General features: G+C 45.3%; 1 protein-coding gene across 10 annotated transcripts in view; it reads right to left on the bottom strand.

The window, feature by feature from the left end:
• nrxn3b (neurexin 3b) overlaps window positions 1–14258 on the bottom strand; it is a 282849-nt gene that overhangs the window by 72805 nt on the left and 195786 nt on the right. For all 10 annotated transcript variants that reach the window (XM_037086532.1, XM_037086533.1, XM_037086530.1 and 7 more), the window contains one exon: window positions 365–546. In XM_037086532.1, the coding sequence (XP_036942427.1) occupies window positions 365–546 (182 nt within the window). The remainder of the gene's footprint in view (window positions 1–364; window positions 547–14258) is intronic.

The following is a 14258-nucleotide window of genomic DNA, read 5'->3' as shown; positions in this document are numbered from 1 at the left end:
TCTGGAGGAGGATGGCGAGCAGAGACTTTGAGCTGGGGAGTGAGTTATCTTGTCTTCTATGGATCTGCACCGTTTGTATAATTCAGTTTGGGCTGAATTTGGCCTGAAGACTGCAATAAGTAAACCTGGAGGAATGATTCAGAGGTTTGTTTGTGGTCATCATCTTGGCCTGCTCTGCTCGAGACTGCAGCGCCAGAAACACATGGGCGGTATAGAGGTGCTGAAATAGCCAAGGAAACAGCTCATAATTAGCTCAACCAGATGTTTAGCCTCAATCTAATTAAATAATTGTATTCAGCGGAGCGAGTGGTGTATCAAGCTGTTAAGTACTGCTGGATTCTGAAATGACAATATCAGTACTTACGATATGGAGCATGATGTAGTCTCCCAGACGCGGGGCGCTGTCGATACGGACCAGGATGCCGTCCTTGATAGTGGTGCTGAAGCCCACTGCCAGCCGGTCCGTCCGCGTGCTCGGCCTCTCGTTGTTGGGCCAGGTGTATGTGATCAGACCTCCTCCTTTACCAAAGATGTATGTGGTGCCAGCTGGAGAGACACAAGGAGTAAACAAAGGGGGAAGCAATTAGATTCGCTCTTGGAGAAACAGAGACAGGTAAAAGGAGATAAAGGGTAAAATCCAATTCTGTGATGTACAAACATACTGTAACTAGACACTTGGGAGCACACTGTCGTCACCAGCAAGACACTTTCCTGACATAACTACCTCCATTAAGAGCCAAATCTGCTGTAAGTCCTTTACAGCCACCCTGTCACTGCTACAATGTAATTGTGTCAAGTTCTATTTTAGGTGTTTAATGGTATTCAGCCACCACCACCCTTTGGGCAGAAGTCAGCAGCTCCCCTGGCACCATCTATGACCTATCCAGCTCTTAAATATAGCATCTTTCCAGGGAATAACAGCCAGTATGACCAGAACCGGATAAGTCTCCCAATCCTCATGTATTATATATGAGACCTGCAACCAAAGAACAAAGGCTGGCACAAGAAAGGAGAGAAGGAGACGGGGAGAAAAAAAAAAAAAAAAAAAATCGAAGAACCTTCGTTGAGTTTAATTTGACAAATGCAGTGTAGAAAAAAGGGCGGCGGGACCATTGAGGCTAGAGATGCTCACCAGAATGAAATTTTCTGTTATTACATCAGCCACTATGCAGATTTGTGTCAGATTAGCGGCTCTGATTGGATCAAGCTTGGCCCCAAGCCACAAAATCTGTGAAAGTTGTTTGTGGGCTTCTTCATTTTTATTCCTCAACACATGGACTAGAAGAAGGGAAAAAAAAATTTAAAAAAAAAAGAGCCAAGTTTCGTTATTTGGTTGCAGGGTTGGGTTCAATTCCAACTTCTGAATAGTCCCCAAGGTGCGTCAGAATTAAAGCACTGAATCCTTGAGCCGCTTAGTCATCTCGTCCACATTTAGGCCGAGAAAATCAAGAGATCAAAGGCATTAGACCTACAGCAGACAGACTTGTGGGCGAATCAATATGGGAGCCGAAACAGACTCCTGTGGCCGCAGGATAGTGGAGAGCATTTGGCCCACCTCGGTGGCTGACAGTGGATTGGTAATGAAGTCCCTGGGTTTTTACATCAATATATTCATTTTTTTTTTTTTTTGCTGCCTCTGTCATCCCTCTGCATCCCTTTCTTCCACATCACCTCCCTCCCTCTGTCATTCCAGTCTTTTCCATTCACTTCCTCTGCAAGTCACCTGAACATCTGTTTGGCCTTGTGATGGGTGCCCAGCTGTCTCACTGTTTCCCCTATGAAGCGGCCAACAATCTGCTCTGTGGTCCATAACACCCCGGGGACTGCGCGAACATATGGATGAGAGGGAGTAAGAGAAAGAGAGAGAGAGAGAGTCTATCGACTAGATGAGTGTCTCTATTTGCCTTCGGGCGGACAAACAGGTCTGCAATTCACACACTGCCGGTGCCAACGATGCAAACCACCAACTAAGGTTGTATGTGACATGAAAAATATCTAAACGACTGAAGCATCCCGAGCCTCAAACAACTGTGCCTCTTCTCATAACTAATAACCGCACATGGCTGGTTTAACACAGACGCTCCCCTTTGAGGTTTCATTTATTCCCCTGGAAGAAATAATAAAATCTCTCTATTGCTCTCAATGACATTGCAACAACTGAGGCTGCTGTTTGCATCATGTATCACCTGCCTCAAATAGCTCATTTCCTCCATGGCACTGCGTCTGGCTGAAAACGAGGCCCTGATGCCACGACGACAGCAGATAGCAGCCTGCAGCCCGGTTGCACCGGATCTTGGCCCCGCTGTCTCATTGCCTCAAAGTTTCTGCTTGCCAAAAGAGTTCAGGCAGACTTGGGATCAGTTTCCCTCTGCAAACGAGCAAACTTTGCCTATCTCATCTAACACACACACGCTCCCTTTTTTTTTCTGGAGGGGATGACGATGATGAGCAGCAAAGATACAAGCACCCCGGGGAGCCAATTATCACATTGAGGAGATTTGCTTAGTGTTTCAAGAAGACAATGTTCGGCATGAAACACACACAGGCAGCCACACGCACCCCGTCTGACGCACACACACACACACACACACACATACGCAGGCTGGCTGATGGAGGCACAAATGCACATCATGATGCTCAAGTGTGCAAACACGTGTGCATGCACGCAAACACTCAGACCGCGATGCATTCGCACATACAATCACACAAGTGGGTGATTATCTGCACAAGTACAGAGAAGACAGAGAACCCGAGATCGCCGAAATGTAGCACATTTCCCTAACAACCTGCTGGGCCCAGACTGTACCAGCTGCATTTCCACACACGGAGCCGAAAGTCCGCTGCATATCAATTCATGCATTCACTGTGTGCAAAAACCATCAAGTGGGGGATCATTTCTGATCTGAAGATTCCAACAGAGGAATAGAATTGAACGAATGGTTAGCAACTGTGAGGGCAATGGAGAAACGCGGTAGCCAGACGAAACTCTGAAGGTCGAGAGTTTCATCCGAGTAACTTGACTGCAGAGCAAATCAGCCTTTACAGTCGAGTGTGGATCTAAAGAGTACCAGCATATAATACAATTCCAGCGTTTTTTGCAAGGAGACTAATGAGATGAAAGTGAGGGTAAGCAATGGCATATTTTAACTTTTTCCGGCATAGTTTAGCATGCATACTTTCAATTACTTCAGCTAACACCTCCTTGGGCATTAACCTGGCCCCAAAACTATTAATAAACAATGTTCTTTTCAAGGATCTTTTCCCAGTTTTAAAAAAGGAGGAAGCGGCTACGGCTTTTTCTTCATTAGAATAAATAAAATCAACACGTGCCTATTGCTTTCACTTTTTCTGCAGCAGAGTGTACTTTAAATTAGCGAGAAGATCTCACATTAGTGCTTCGGCAAAAAACCTTTTAAAAATGCGCATGTAATTAAAAGTGCGAGAGCGCCACGAGAAAAAAAAAGAATGTCATTCATTGTCTGGAAAATAACTGGGTTCATTAATAAGACAACCTTTAAGGAAAATGACTCTCTGCGCCACAGTGACGGGCCTGAACACTTTTCTCTCCCCTGATTTGCTTGATAAGAACGCGACAAAGAGTCAGACGTCAATCTCAGTCAAACACATTAAAGCGATGAGGTAAAAGCAGTCCGATTTGTTATGTGCTTTATGAATAAATGGCAGCGAGAGCAAGTCGGAGCTCAGTGTTTTCCAACCATCCCTGTGTCAGTTTCTTCCGTAGTCGCTTCGGACCGTTTCATCTGCAGTCGTGGTTCTGACCTGGCGCTGGCGGCTTTAGTGCCGCTGCTCACAAGTCTGAAACGTTCCTGCCAGTAAACGGCAGAACTGAAGCACGCACGCCTCTCACAGCCGTGATGCCCTGGTGAAAAGCCAACTACAGGGAAAATATCATCAAAGGAATCAAATCTACAAACAGATTACAGCACAAGATGTTATTCTGGTGGATCAGAGGGGACTTTCATCTCCATCTTTGTATAATGCAATCTTGCCATGGCCAGTGGGTATTGGAGGGAGGCCATTTGAAATCTAATTGTAGCATAAGGTTGCTCCATTGATTTGTGAGTGAAGGCCATGGGAGATAGGAAACCCTCTTGAAGAAAATGATGACCAACGATTTTCTTTGGAGAATTCTTTTGATAGTTCGCAGTAAAACAAAATAAAATACTCCGGAGCCTTAAAAAAATAAAAAAAAAACCACGGCGCTCGCTTTTTGAAATAAAAGCTCTCCGCTGATGCATTACTCTCCAGCGTTGTGATTCATTGCATCTGCAGTGTGCCCTCCATTTAGAGACAAACTGTGGATGAGAGACTAGGTCAAAGCCTTGGCCTCTATTTCACAGAGGTCCCCCGAGGCGTGGGAGTGCAGACAGAAGGTCAGGACACCTGTCTGCAGCACAGAACTATGTCCTGTCCTTCAGGCTCCACACGTGACATTTCCCAAGTAGAGAAAAGAAGAAGAAAGAGGAAATAAAGAGGAGGGATTTTTCATGCAGAGACAGAATTGATGGAAGGTCACCAGCTTCTATGAACTTGACCAGTGGGGAAAATCTGGATGGAGCGAGCAAGATCCCCAATCAAAGCCAGCTCGGTCTTCAGCGAAAAAATATTTCAACAGTCTGAAATTATGACGTCTATATATTGTGTTAGCATGCTAACCAGCTAGCCTCAGTCCGTCCAGGTCCAAAGCTCCTGTACTAGTGGTGCACACTGCCAACACGACCCTGGTGCTCCCAGCTCCCGGTCTGGACCGCTACATGTACGGCTAACTAAGCTATCTAGCTAACGGCAACTTACAGTTACTCAGTTACTTGGGTGATACGCTGCTCTGTTTGTTTCCAGTATGGATTTGACTGGTGGCCAGTTCTTACATATACAGCAGAACCTTAAATCACTTGTAAATGTTTTTGAATATTTGCAACTTACACTGTTAACAGCAAAATATCTATTTATCGCAAATGAAACATCGACTGGATATTATTTACAGGGTATGTTTGCACACTCTTCTACCTGCCTATCTCCCACACACACACACACACACACACACACACACACACACATGCACACTAACACACACATAAGCTGCAGCCGGCAACAATGCTATCTATAAAAAAGCAAAGAGAGCAGAGCAGATGCCAGGGTGCATGTCTATTATAATAATTGGTTGTATTCAGACTTCACACCATGCTGTGATAAATGTCCCTGTTTAGAGGCGGCTGCGAGAGAATCTACAGTAAAAGACTGGTAGTGTCTGTCCGACTGCACAGGCTGCAGGGAGGCAGCGGTCAAGAGTTTCTTCTTGTTTTTTTTAAGCTGAATGGTGTGTATGTGTGTGGGTGTGTGCATGTGTGTGCATGTACCTGTACCTGTGTGCGTGCATGTGTTTACGGGCAGCCACAAAGACAGAGGTATCACTGCCAGCTACCCACGAGGCACAGAGCTGCAGCGGGTAAACGCTCTCAACTCACATGCACAGACACACACACACAAACTCATCTGCATAGACATGTATGAGTCTTTGCTTGTTGCATATCTAGAAGTACACACACGCAGACACACACACACGCGACTTCTCCTTTCTCCTTGGTGTGTGTTGTTTATGTGCTTTTATGTCTTTCCCCTTGTTATCTCTTGGGCTTTCTGCAGCGCTTGGCGCCCCAGGGGATGGGAAGAGAAGACAAACACGGTTTGATGTGGTCGAAATTTTCTGCCATCGGAGAATGAGCAAAAGAAAGAGCAGTCCTGGAAAAAAAATAAATAAATAAAAAAATCCTGAAAGTGAGATGCAAAATGTAATTGCCTCCTCAATCACGTTCAGAAGAACTCTATCATCACAATGCTTTCCCCTGTCGTGCTTCATACATGGGGAATTATTAGGCTTGCTGTCCTTCACACAACCACAATAAGGAATCACTGGTGGAGGAATCGAATTGGGAGATACTGAGCTGTGTAATCACCGGGATTTATCTCCATTTTACAACCTCTTATCATTTCATAATTCATATTTCCAACTGTTGCCTCTCCCCTCCGGGATAGAGCGAGGGACCGGAGATGATTGAATGCTCCCTCTCTTGCTCGCTCTATCCTAAATCAGCTGCCAGGAGCAAGTTTACAGCAAATAGCTTAAAAAACCAGAGATGCATTTGTGCGTGCATGTCTGCTGTTGGACTTTTAATGTCTTCCTATATCGTATACACATTCTCGTGTACGCCTGTCTCCTCATTGTCACCACACATGGCGGCGGCGGCGTGTCCCATCTCTCACCAGCGACACCGAACAAAATGCGGAATATGATTGATGAAGGGCAGTGTGTCGTGAAGAATGGCTATGTAAAGAAAACAGCCAGCCTTGAATGATTTACACTGTCTGTTTCCCCGTTATAATAAGCTGTAGCATTATCACACTATATGGATTCACGCGCCAAAAACCAGGGGTAATAGAAGTGGCAGGAAAAGCGGTGGGAAACACAGATGGAATGGACAGAGCGTAGAGAGTGGAACGCGGAAGGATTTCGCAGACAGCCACAGCTGGATTATGATATATGTGCAAAATAGAATACAGTTCTGATTAAGCTTCTGCTTTTACATCAAGATTTAGCCCTAAATTGCCATTTTACGTACTTTTATCAGCCCAATTAAACTTGTAATTTTTCATCATCAGGTCTGGAAACACTGAAGTGTGGACGTAAAGATCACTTGTCAAAACTACAAGGAGATAATGCAACACAGCCTGCGATTATAGCAAAGAAAGTTATTTCCCTGTCTACACTGTGCGTACAGAGGATTGTATGGGTTACTCCACATTGTATAACATTTTGTCAGAGTCGTATTCTAACTTTATGAGCCAGCGCCCACTAGCAAACGCAACAAAGCGAGGCGGAGGCTCAGGCAGCTTCTGCTGCTGCTCTGGAAGCACAGCAGCACCAGTAGCCGGGATGATAAAGTCTGAGCCGCTGGGCAGCAGCTCCACTCGCCGGGATTGAGCAGTCAAATACTAGAGCGGTTGTATTTGTGCTACAGTCGCCCAACGATGCCAAGAGAAGCTGAGGCCGTTCTGCTGCAGTGAGATTTGGGGCTGACGGCTTCTGTTGGGAGTCGGTTATTGGTGCGGATGGAGGGCAGGTGACAGGAAGCGAACAGGGAGCTGCAGCCAACAATCGTCTTCATTACTGATTCATTTGTTAGGTTAATCTATGGATTAGAGTGACATCTTCAAAATGTGTGTTTTTCCTATCTGACACTGTGAAGTTTAAGTAGTTTAAGGTTGCCATCACATGTGAAAAGCTGAAACCAGCCGACGCTTTGCTTTCATGCTTGATAAACACCTGAAACCAAAACATGCATCGATTGATAAATTGGTTGCCACTTAATTTGTCGATCTACACATCAATTAATCTACTAACCACTTTAGTTGTAACCTTCTGAACACTCAGCTGCCAGTTCATGAGATACTAACACGCATGTTCTGCAATAAACCATATGCAATGTTCATTTTCTTAGCTGTATAGACGTGTTTATTCAACTTTGTGGAGGAATTTGTTATCAGGAGATGTTTGTAATACTTACTCTCTTACAAAGATCTTATCTGACAAACTAAATTCTCTTCAAGTTAAATTATGTTGAAAGAGTTGAAACTGCATATCTAAATTCACCAGATGTGGTTTTTCTTTAATTATAATGAAACGTGTTAATATTTCATGTGTCATTCTTGTTAATAAAACTGTTCACGCCATAGTTCTGTATTTAGTAAGTGTTACTTTGGATCCTACACACACACACACACACACACACACAGGTTTTTTGATTTACTCTGATTAATTGGACCTGAGCTCAGGTTGAAGTTGTGCCGGCTACCAAACTCACTGTGAGGCCACGTTCAGCCCAAGGGCTACCTGCCAATCTCCCCCCCCACTACTCCATAAGACGTACCCCTTGCTTGATTCCTCGGACAAACCATCAACCATGTTGAACCAGCCAACCGTTAAATGATTATTATACTGTACGTCTTCCCCAGCAGCCAGCTCTTCCCTTACAGCTTGAACATAATCTATGCAATTTGATTGTGTTAAAAAAAAAGAAAAAAAAAAAAAAAAACACTGGAGGGGCAACAACATCTGACAACGCAAACACACGGTGAGACGGCTCAATCAAAAAGTTCTTATCTTTCTTGTCACCCTTCATTGGCGGGGGACAAACTTGACATATTTCCGTGACGAACAGCTTGATTTGCCATCTGCATCGTGTTGCTCACGCAGAAACTGGGGGAGATGTGGAGCGTGGGGAAGGAGGAAGGGGGGAGCAGCAGAGAGTGGTGGAGGAGTCACTTTTCCGCAAGAGGAAGGAGGACAGACGTGGAGAACATAGACGTGGGGGGAGACGGGGGAGGGGAGGGGAGTCGTGTGGCGGAGATGTGAACCCTCTCAAAGCAACAGGAAGACGCGCCGGTCCTCTGCACCCGCAGGCGTGTCAAACCGTCCTCAGATCAGCTACAGAAGAAGAGGGAGATGGACTCACAGACGGCGGTTAACGAAGCAGTCGTGTATCTCCCCCCCAACACACACACTTCACGCGACACTGCGAAGGCGCAAATCTGAGTACACAGAAGTGAAGATAACCACACGTACACACAGAGACTGGAACAGCAGAAGGTGAGCCATAACAACTCTCCCCTCATTACTGTGAAACTTGGATAGTAAGTCTCACCCACCCGCCCTCCCCTCTCTGCCTCCCCCCCCCGCTACCCTCCTCCTGCTGCATTACTGACACTCTTCTCTGTTGTAGCGGCAAGCGGACAGAGAGGAAGGGCTTTAAATGATTTTTTTCTCGGTTCTCTGGAGATGTCAGCTCCTATTCTTTCTGGTTGGAAAAGGAGGAGGATGAGGAAGAGGGAAGGGGGTCTGAAGAGGATTTCAGAAGCTGAGGGAGGGAGGGAGGGAGGGAGGGAGAGGAGGTGTGGAGGGGGGGAGTGTTTGCAGCTGAGATCCACGCAGCCCTCTAGGCTACAAAGAGGACCTGTCTGCTGGCTTTAATGCTGCACGCCGCCACCAGTAGAATTTTTAGAAAGAGGAAGAGAGACGTCGCGGGGAGATGAAAAGGGGGAAGGTAAGAGGTAGGAGAGACGCGGGAGGATGCTGGATAAAAGAAGGAGAGACAGACAGACGGAGATGGGCAGCAAAGGATGAGAGAAATCAGCTCGTGATAGCGTAAACACACCAAAATTGATGGTAAATAGTCGGGACACTCGCACTCTAAAGCTCTGTAAAAACCCGACTCCATCGTGCCCCTTTCTTTGGCGAAAAATTAGCATTCTGTCGGCTCCAGTGTTGATGTTCACACTGCTCTCAGCGAAATTAGGACATGAGTGTCTCCTTCGCATCATTCATAATGCATGACACACAATGTGTGTGAGGCATATCACTTCAGAGGCAGGCCACACCAAACCCTGCTGAGGATTAGGTGAAGAAGATCTCCGAAAGAATAAGGGATTCCAAGATGGCTCCGAGTGGAAGCATCATTTATAATTGAATCTTCCCCAGAGGATAGTGCAGCCTGTCTGCCTTTGCCAAGGCTTCGCGGAGAGAGCCCAGAACTCCTCTCCTCCTCCTCCTCCTCCTCACTCTCCTCTCCCAGTCTGTCTCTGTCTGTCTGTCTCTCTATCTCCCCCTTTTCTCTCTACTATAACTGAAAGACCCTCACACACACACACACACACACACACACACACACACACACACACACACACACACACACACAGCAACCTCAGCTACTGATCTTATCCCAAGGCCTTTATGACTCAAACCCCAGTTGGTCGCATTTACTCATTCTGAACTTTTCATAAACTTGCCTTATTTTGGTCCACTGAGCGAGAAAAGTTTAAAAAATTGCACAAACAATGAATTACAAAAATCGGCTGTGCGTTGTCCTTTTCACCTGGTGACGTCGACGGAATGTACTCACCAAATCGTTGGCGAAATTGAAAGCTGACCAAAAGATATGAACGTCAAACACTGGAGATCCAGCAGAGGTGAGGATACTCCACAAAACACTCCGCATAAAAACGTCCCGCAATGTTTTATTTTATCGTTAATAATGAAGTCGACATATGGAAAGAGGATTTATGATCTCAGACACAGAGTTTAGACACCTTTGGCATTTCACTCTAGCAGTTTTTTAAAGGTAGCACTTTATATTACCGTCCTTGCTGAACTTTTAGTTAATTGGTTTTAAGACCTTTATGAGCATAATATGATTTTTAGACTACATGAGTATTAATAATAGCATCATAAACACATTGTACAGGATGTTATAACATTAAAGTTAAAGTTAATGTTCTCGCATTTGCTGAAAAAAGCTTAGTTACCTGCTAATAAATGCATGATGAAGTATTTATTAATCTTAAGAAAGCAACACAAACACTAACTAAGGTTTCACAATGACATTAGCTGAACTCAGTGTGTTATAATCCTGTTATACACACTTGAGGGTTTTATTAACGCCCTAAATCATCTATAAAGTGCTTACAATCTAACAATAAATACAAGTTTGTTCAAAAGAAAACTCCAAATTATACCTTCATTATCTGTGTAGATCGTTCATACTGCCCTTATTTATATGATTTCATTCTGTGACTGTGTGATTTGTGACTGTTATTGTAGGTAATACCGTGAGTGTGAGTCCAGGTATCCGTTGTATAGAATGGGTACTCATATAAAAAAAAGCTATGTTGAAACACGCCGTCTGAATAAAGAGCGTGCTCCTCCAGTGAGGCGGATAGTGTTGCAGAGTTATTTTTCACGAAATGTCAGCAGACCACAGCAGCAAATGGATTTTGCTAGTTCGGTTTGTTTGCCTCAGACTAGTTGTGTACAGAATGTAATAAGTCAAGATGGATTGACTATCTGTCAAAATCTCTCCCACCTTTGCAACACGTACAAACCGGCTCCAGTACTACATTTGCTTGATGGCAGATAAAGAAACCTACGTAACACCTCTCTGCTTCTCCGCTGGCTCATACAGCATGTTTGTAAATGTGGGAATCGACAATAAAGGCACCACCTCTGCATACAGTTCCACCTCACAGTAACTGCATTTCAAATAGAAGCTGACAGCAACTAACGAAATGTTCAAGTTGTGTTCAAGCCGGCATACAATACACACAGTGTATTTCAATTACAGGTAGACTCTGTTTATAAAACAAGGTGTGGGTGTTGGCTTTGAAGAGTATGGATTAAAAAAAAGCTGGACGGATGGATGCTGAAAAAGGAATCAGTGTCTTGTGTGAAGCGGGGCTAATCTTCCCTTTGATATTGTCAACATCAAATAGAAAAGTACTTGAACCCAAAACGAGATGCACCTTAATGGCTCTTCCTCGCTGCGGGGGGAAAACAAACAACGCAATCAAGCTGACAATACAGACCCTGTTATTTGAGATCAAAATCCAGCGGTGAATAAACATGCCTGACGACCTTTGCCGCTCGCTCGGTGACTTCTCTTTGTCTGAATTCGATGACTGCCCGCTGAAACACAGCTTCATTGTCTTCTCCGAAGCTCGAACAGCTGTGCCTGCCGTTGGCATGGCAACCCCCCATCATAGCTATCTATGTCTGTGACGGACATATTGTCTCCGATACTAGCTACACCAAAGACCCCTGTGTCGCTGATTAACTCCCAAAGGTACCTCCCCACTTAATGATGAACAGAAATACTTAGGGTAAATGTTCACCTCAGTGAGTCTCCCACTCCTCCTGTACGCTCTCTCCACGCACAAGTGTAAAGCACACACACACACACACACACACACACACACACACACACACACACAGAGTACTGGCTGAAGTGTGATGCCGGAAAGAAAAAAAAAGAAAAAAATCCAATCAAGTTTGTACTTTTCAAAAGTTTACCCAGCCGCCTCCCTCTGAGCCAAGGACTTCTGTTCCACAGTAACATTTACAGCTGCGCACGCTGTGGCCCTATTTTTCTCACAAAACAACTCTCCGCTTAAGTCGACACCTGCCATCATCAACGCCGACCTTGATGAAGTGATTAGTGTCGACACGTAGCTTTTACATATATGGCAACCTGTAAGGGACCACTGTTAAGTGCACCGGTCTGCCATTCTTTCACGGAAGCAATCAGTACATGGCTAATGGTCAGTCATCAAAGGGAGTCAGAATCCACCTCTTCGCTGAGGTTCACCTGTCTGCACCACCGACCGCGGTATTATTTCACGCGGTGGGAGGTCAAGGTTTTTATTTAAAAACCTTTGATAAGTTGACTGTGAATGAGACTTAGAACTTAGGCTGGGAGTTGGTATAATGTAGGCTGGCATTCAATTACCTAGTCTGCAATGTAGAGTTAATGTCGGGTCTGATGTGCGTTGCAATCACTTGAGCAAACACAGCAAAGAAATTACGTCAATTGTACCTTCAAGCCTGGACAGTCAACAGATCTTAACCCGACTGCTGCAGCATTTGGTCTCTGGTGTTTTGAAAGTGGTCTCACCGCCATCCAAGTGCCAAATGAGAAAATATCTTTTGGGAAAATGGTGTTCACCCTTTGATTTTAGCTCCAGACACTTGTCAAATCCGAGCCGAGATACATTAAAGCCTTCCCAGCATTTTTGTAGGGGCCCGACACCTCGCTAATGCTGCATGAACAATTTCACACATTGTCGGATTAATGGAGATCGGAAGTCGTTCGTTTCAATGGAGGGTGAATGACCGTAATGGATTAGTGTCCCCAGTGACTGCTCGTTGTCTGATCATAGATTTTTGGGATTTTTCCAAACCTTCACTTCACACCGGACCGCTACTACAACCTGAGGTACAGACAGCGGCAGATAATGGACGATACTGCGCCTTGAGCTACTCTGTAGTTGCTTTTTCCCCAAAACAAAACTTTTAAATTTTCAATCCATATGCTCGTCACCCAACAGCTCCTTGCAGCCCATGATCACACCTTCAGATCGGTTGCCTTTCACAGATGATGAGAATCCTTAAAACGCTTAAAATGTCTGCAGTCAGGTCATTAAGCTGATGATGCCAAGATAAAGCCAGGATTGTGCATTTTTGGACATTCTTTCCGGAGGTTCCAACCCAAAACTGCTCTCAGCAGCAGATATAATAGCCCAGCAAAACAGTGGAGTGAGCTGTGCAGGTGATGACAGAAACTCCAATCTATGAATACTATTCAAGCCAACAATCACAATAATCTTTATTCCCCTCTGTCTCTTGGACTCTGAACCGTGTGGATGCGCACACAAAGACACAGTAGTAGATGGATTGCACATTCTAGGGCTGAGAGTCTTTATCACTGCAACTGGGGTTCAATATTGGAATGCTACTCTGCAGTCGCTGTTTTCCAATTCCCCCCGGCAGGTGGTTTGACTTCAGCCCTCTATTGAATGTGTCAACCTGTAATTAATGCCCTCCCTCTCTTCAATTCACCTCCACTCAACCCTCTCCATTCTTCTCTTCCCGACTCTTCTTCCTCCACCATTGACCAGCTCCCTTGACCGAGTCTTGCCAGTAGTTCTACCCGCTGCTCCAAGGACATTGAGCTCCAGACAAAACAAAGCAGTGACTCAGGCCATGGGAGCAAAATTTGGCTGCAGAGCCACAATCCATCTCCTTTCAGTCATTTGGCCACAAAGCCGTGGAGAGGTCGGTGCTGCACTACCTCCTCTGTTATCTGTTTCCAATCCTTTATCATAGGGCGAGAATGGGTTTAGGAGTAGGAGGGGAGGGGGGGGAGCAATGGCGATAGATGCTTAAAAGGCCACTGCCACACAACAAATAAACAAGAGGAGTTGCAATCAATGAGAAGGGGGGAGGAAGGGACAAACACAGGGTAAAGGGTACTTCTTGAAAGCCGTAATTAACGGAATACTTAAGCAGGAGTTATGGATTGACGATAGGCAGGAGGGCTTACGACAATCTCACTGAGGACAAGACAAAGACGCGAAAGTACGCGCGTGTTCGGGGAGATTGTGCACATCTGCATGCATGTGTGAGTCTGGAAGTGTGAAGTGAGCTCATGGTAAAGTGCGTGCGGATTCGTATGCTGATCAGTGGCCAAGGCTTTGCTGAATGTGCCTGGGGTGACGTTGAGAGGGCCTGGGGGAGTTTGGAGGGCAGTGGAATGGAACATGCTGGCCTCTCACAGTGTCTTAGCGTCGGCCTAATTAAAGGCTAAGCCAAAAAGCTCTCCGTGTTGTTGTTGCTGCTGCTGCTGCTGTTCTGT

The sequence above is a fragment of the Acanthopagrus latus genome, chromosome 22 (genome assembly GCF_904848185.1).
Source record: "Acanthopagrus latus isolate v.2019 chromosome 22, fAcaLat1.1, whole genome shotgun sequence".
In the NCBI taxonomy this organism is placed as follows: Eukaryota; Metazoa; Chordata; class Actinopteri; order Spariformes; family Sparidae; genus Acanthopagrus; species Acanthopagrus latus.
The sequence above is the reverse complement of the archived record's forward strand: the minus strand, read 5'-3'. Positions and strand labels throughout refer to the sequence as shown.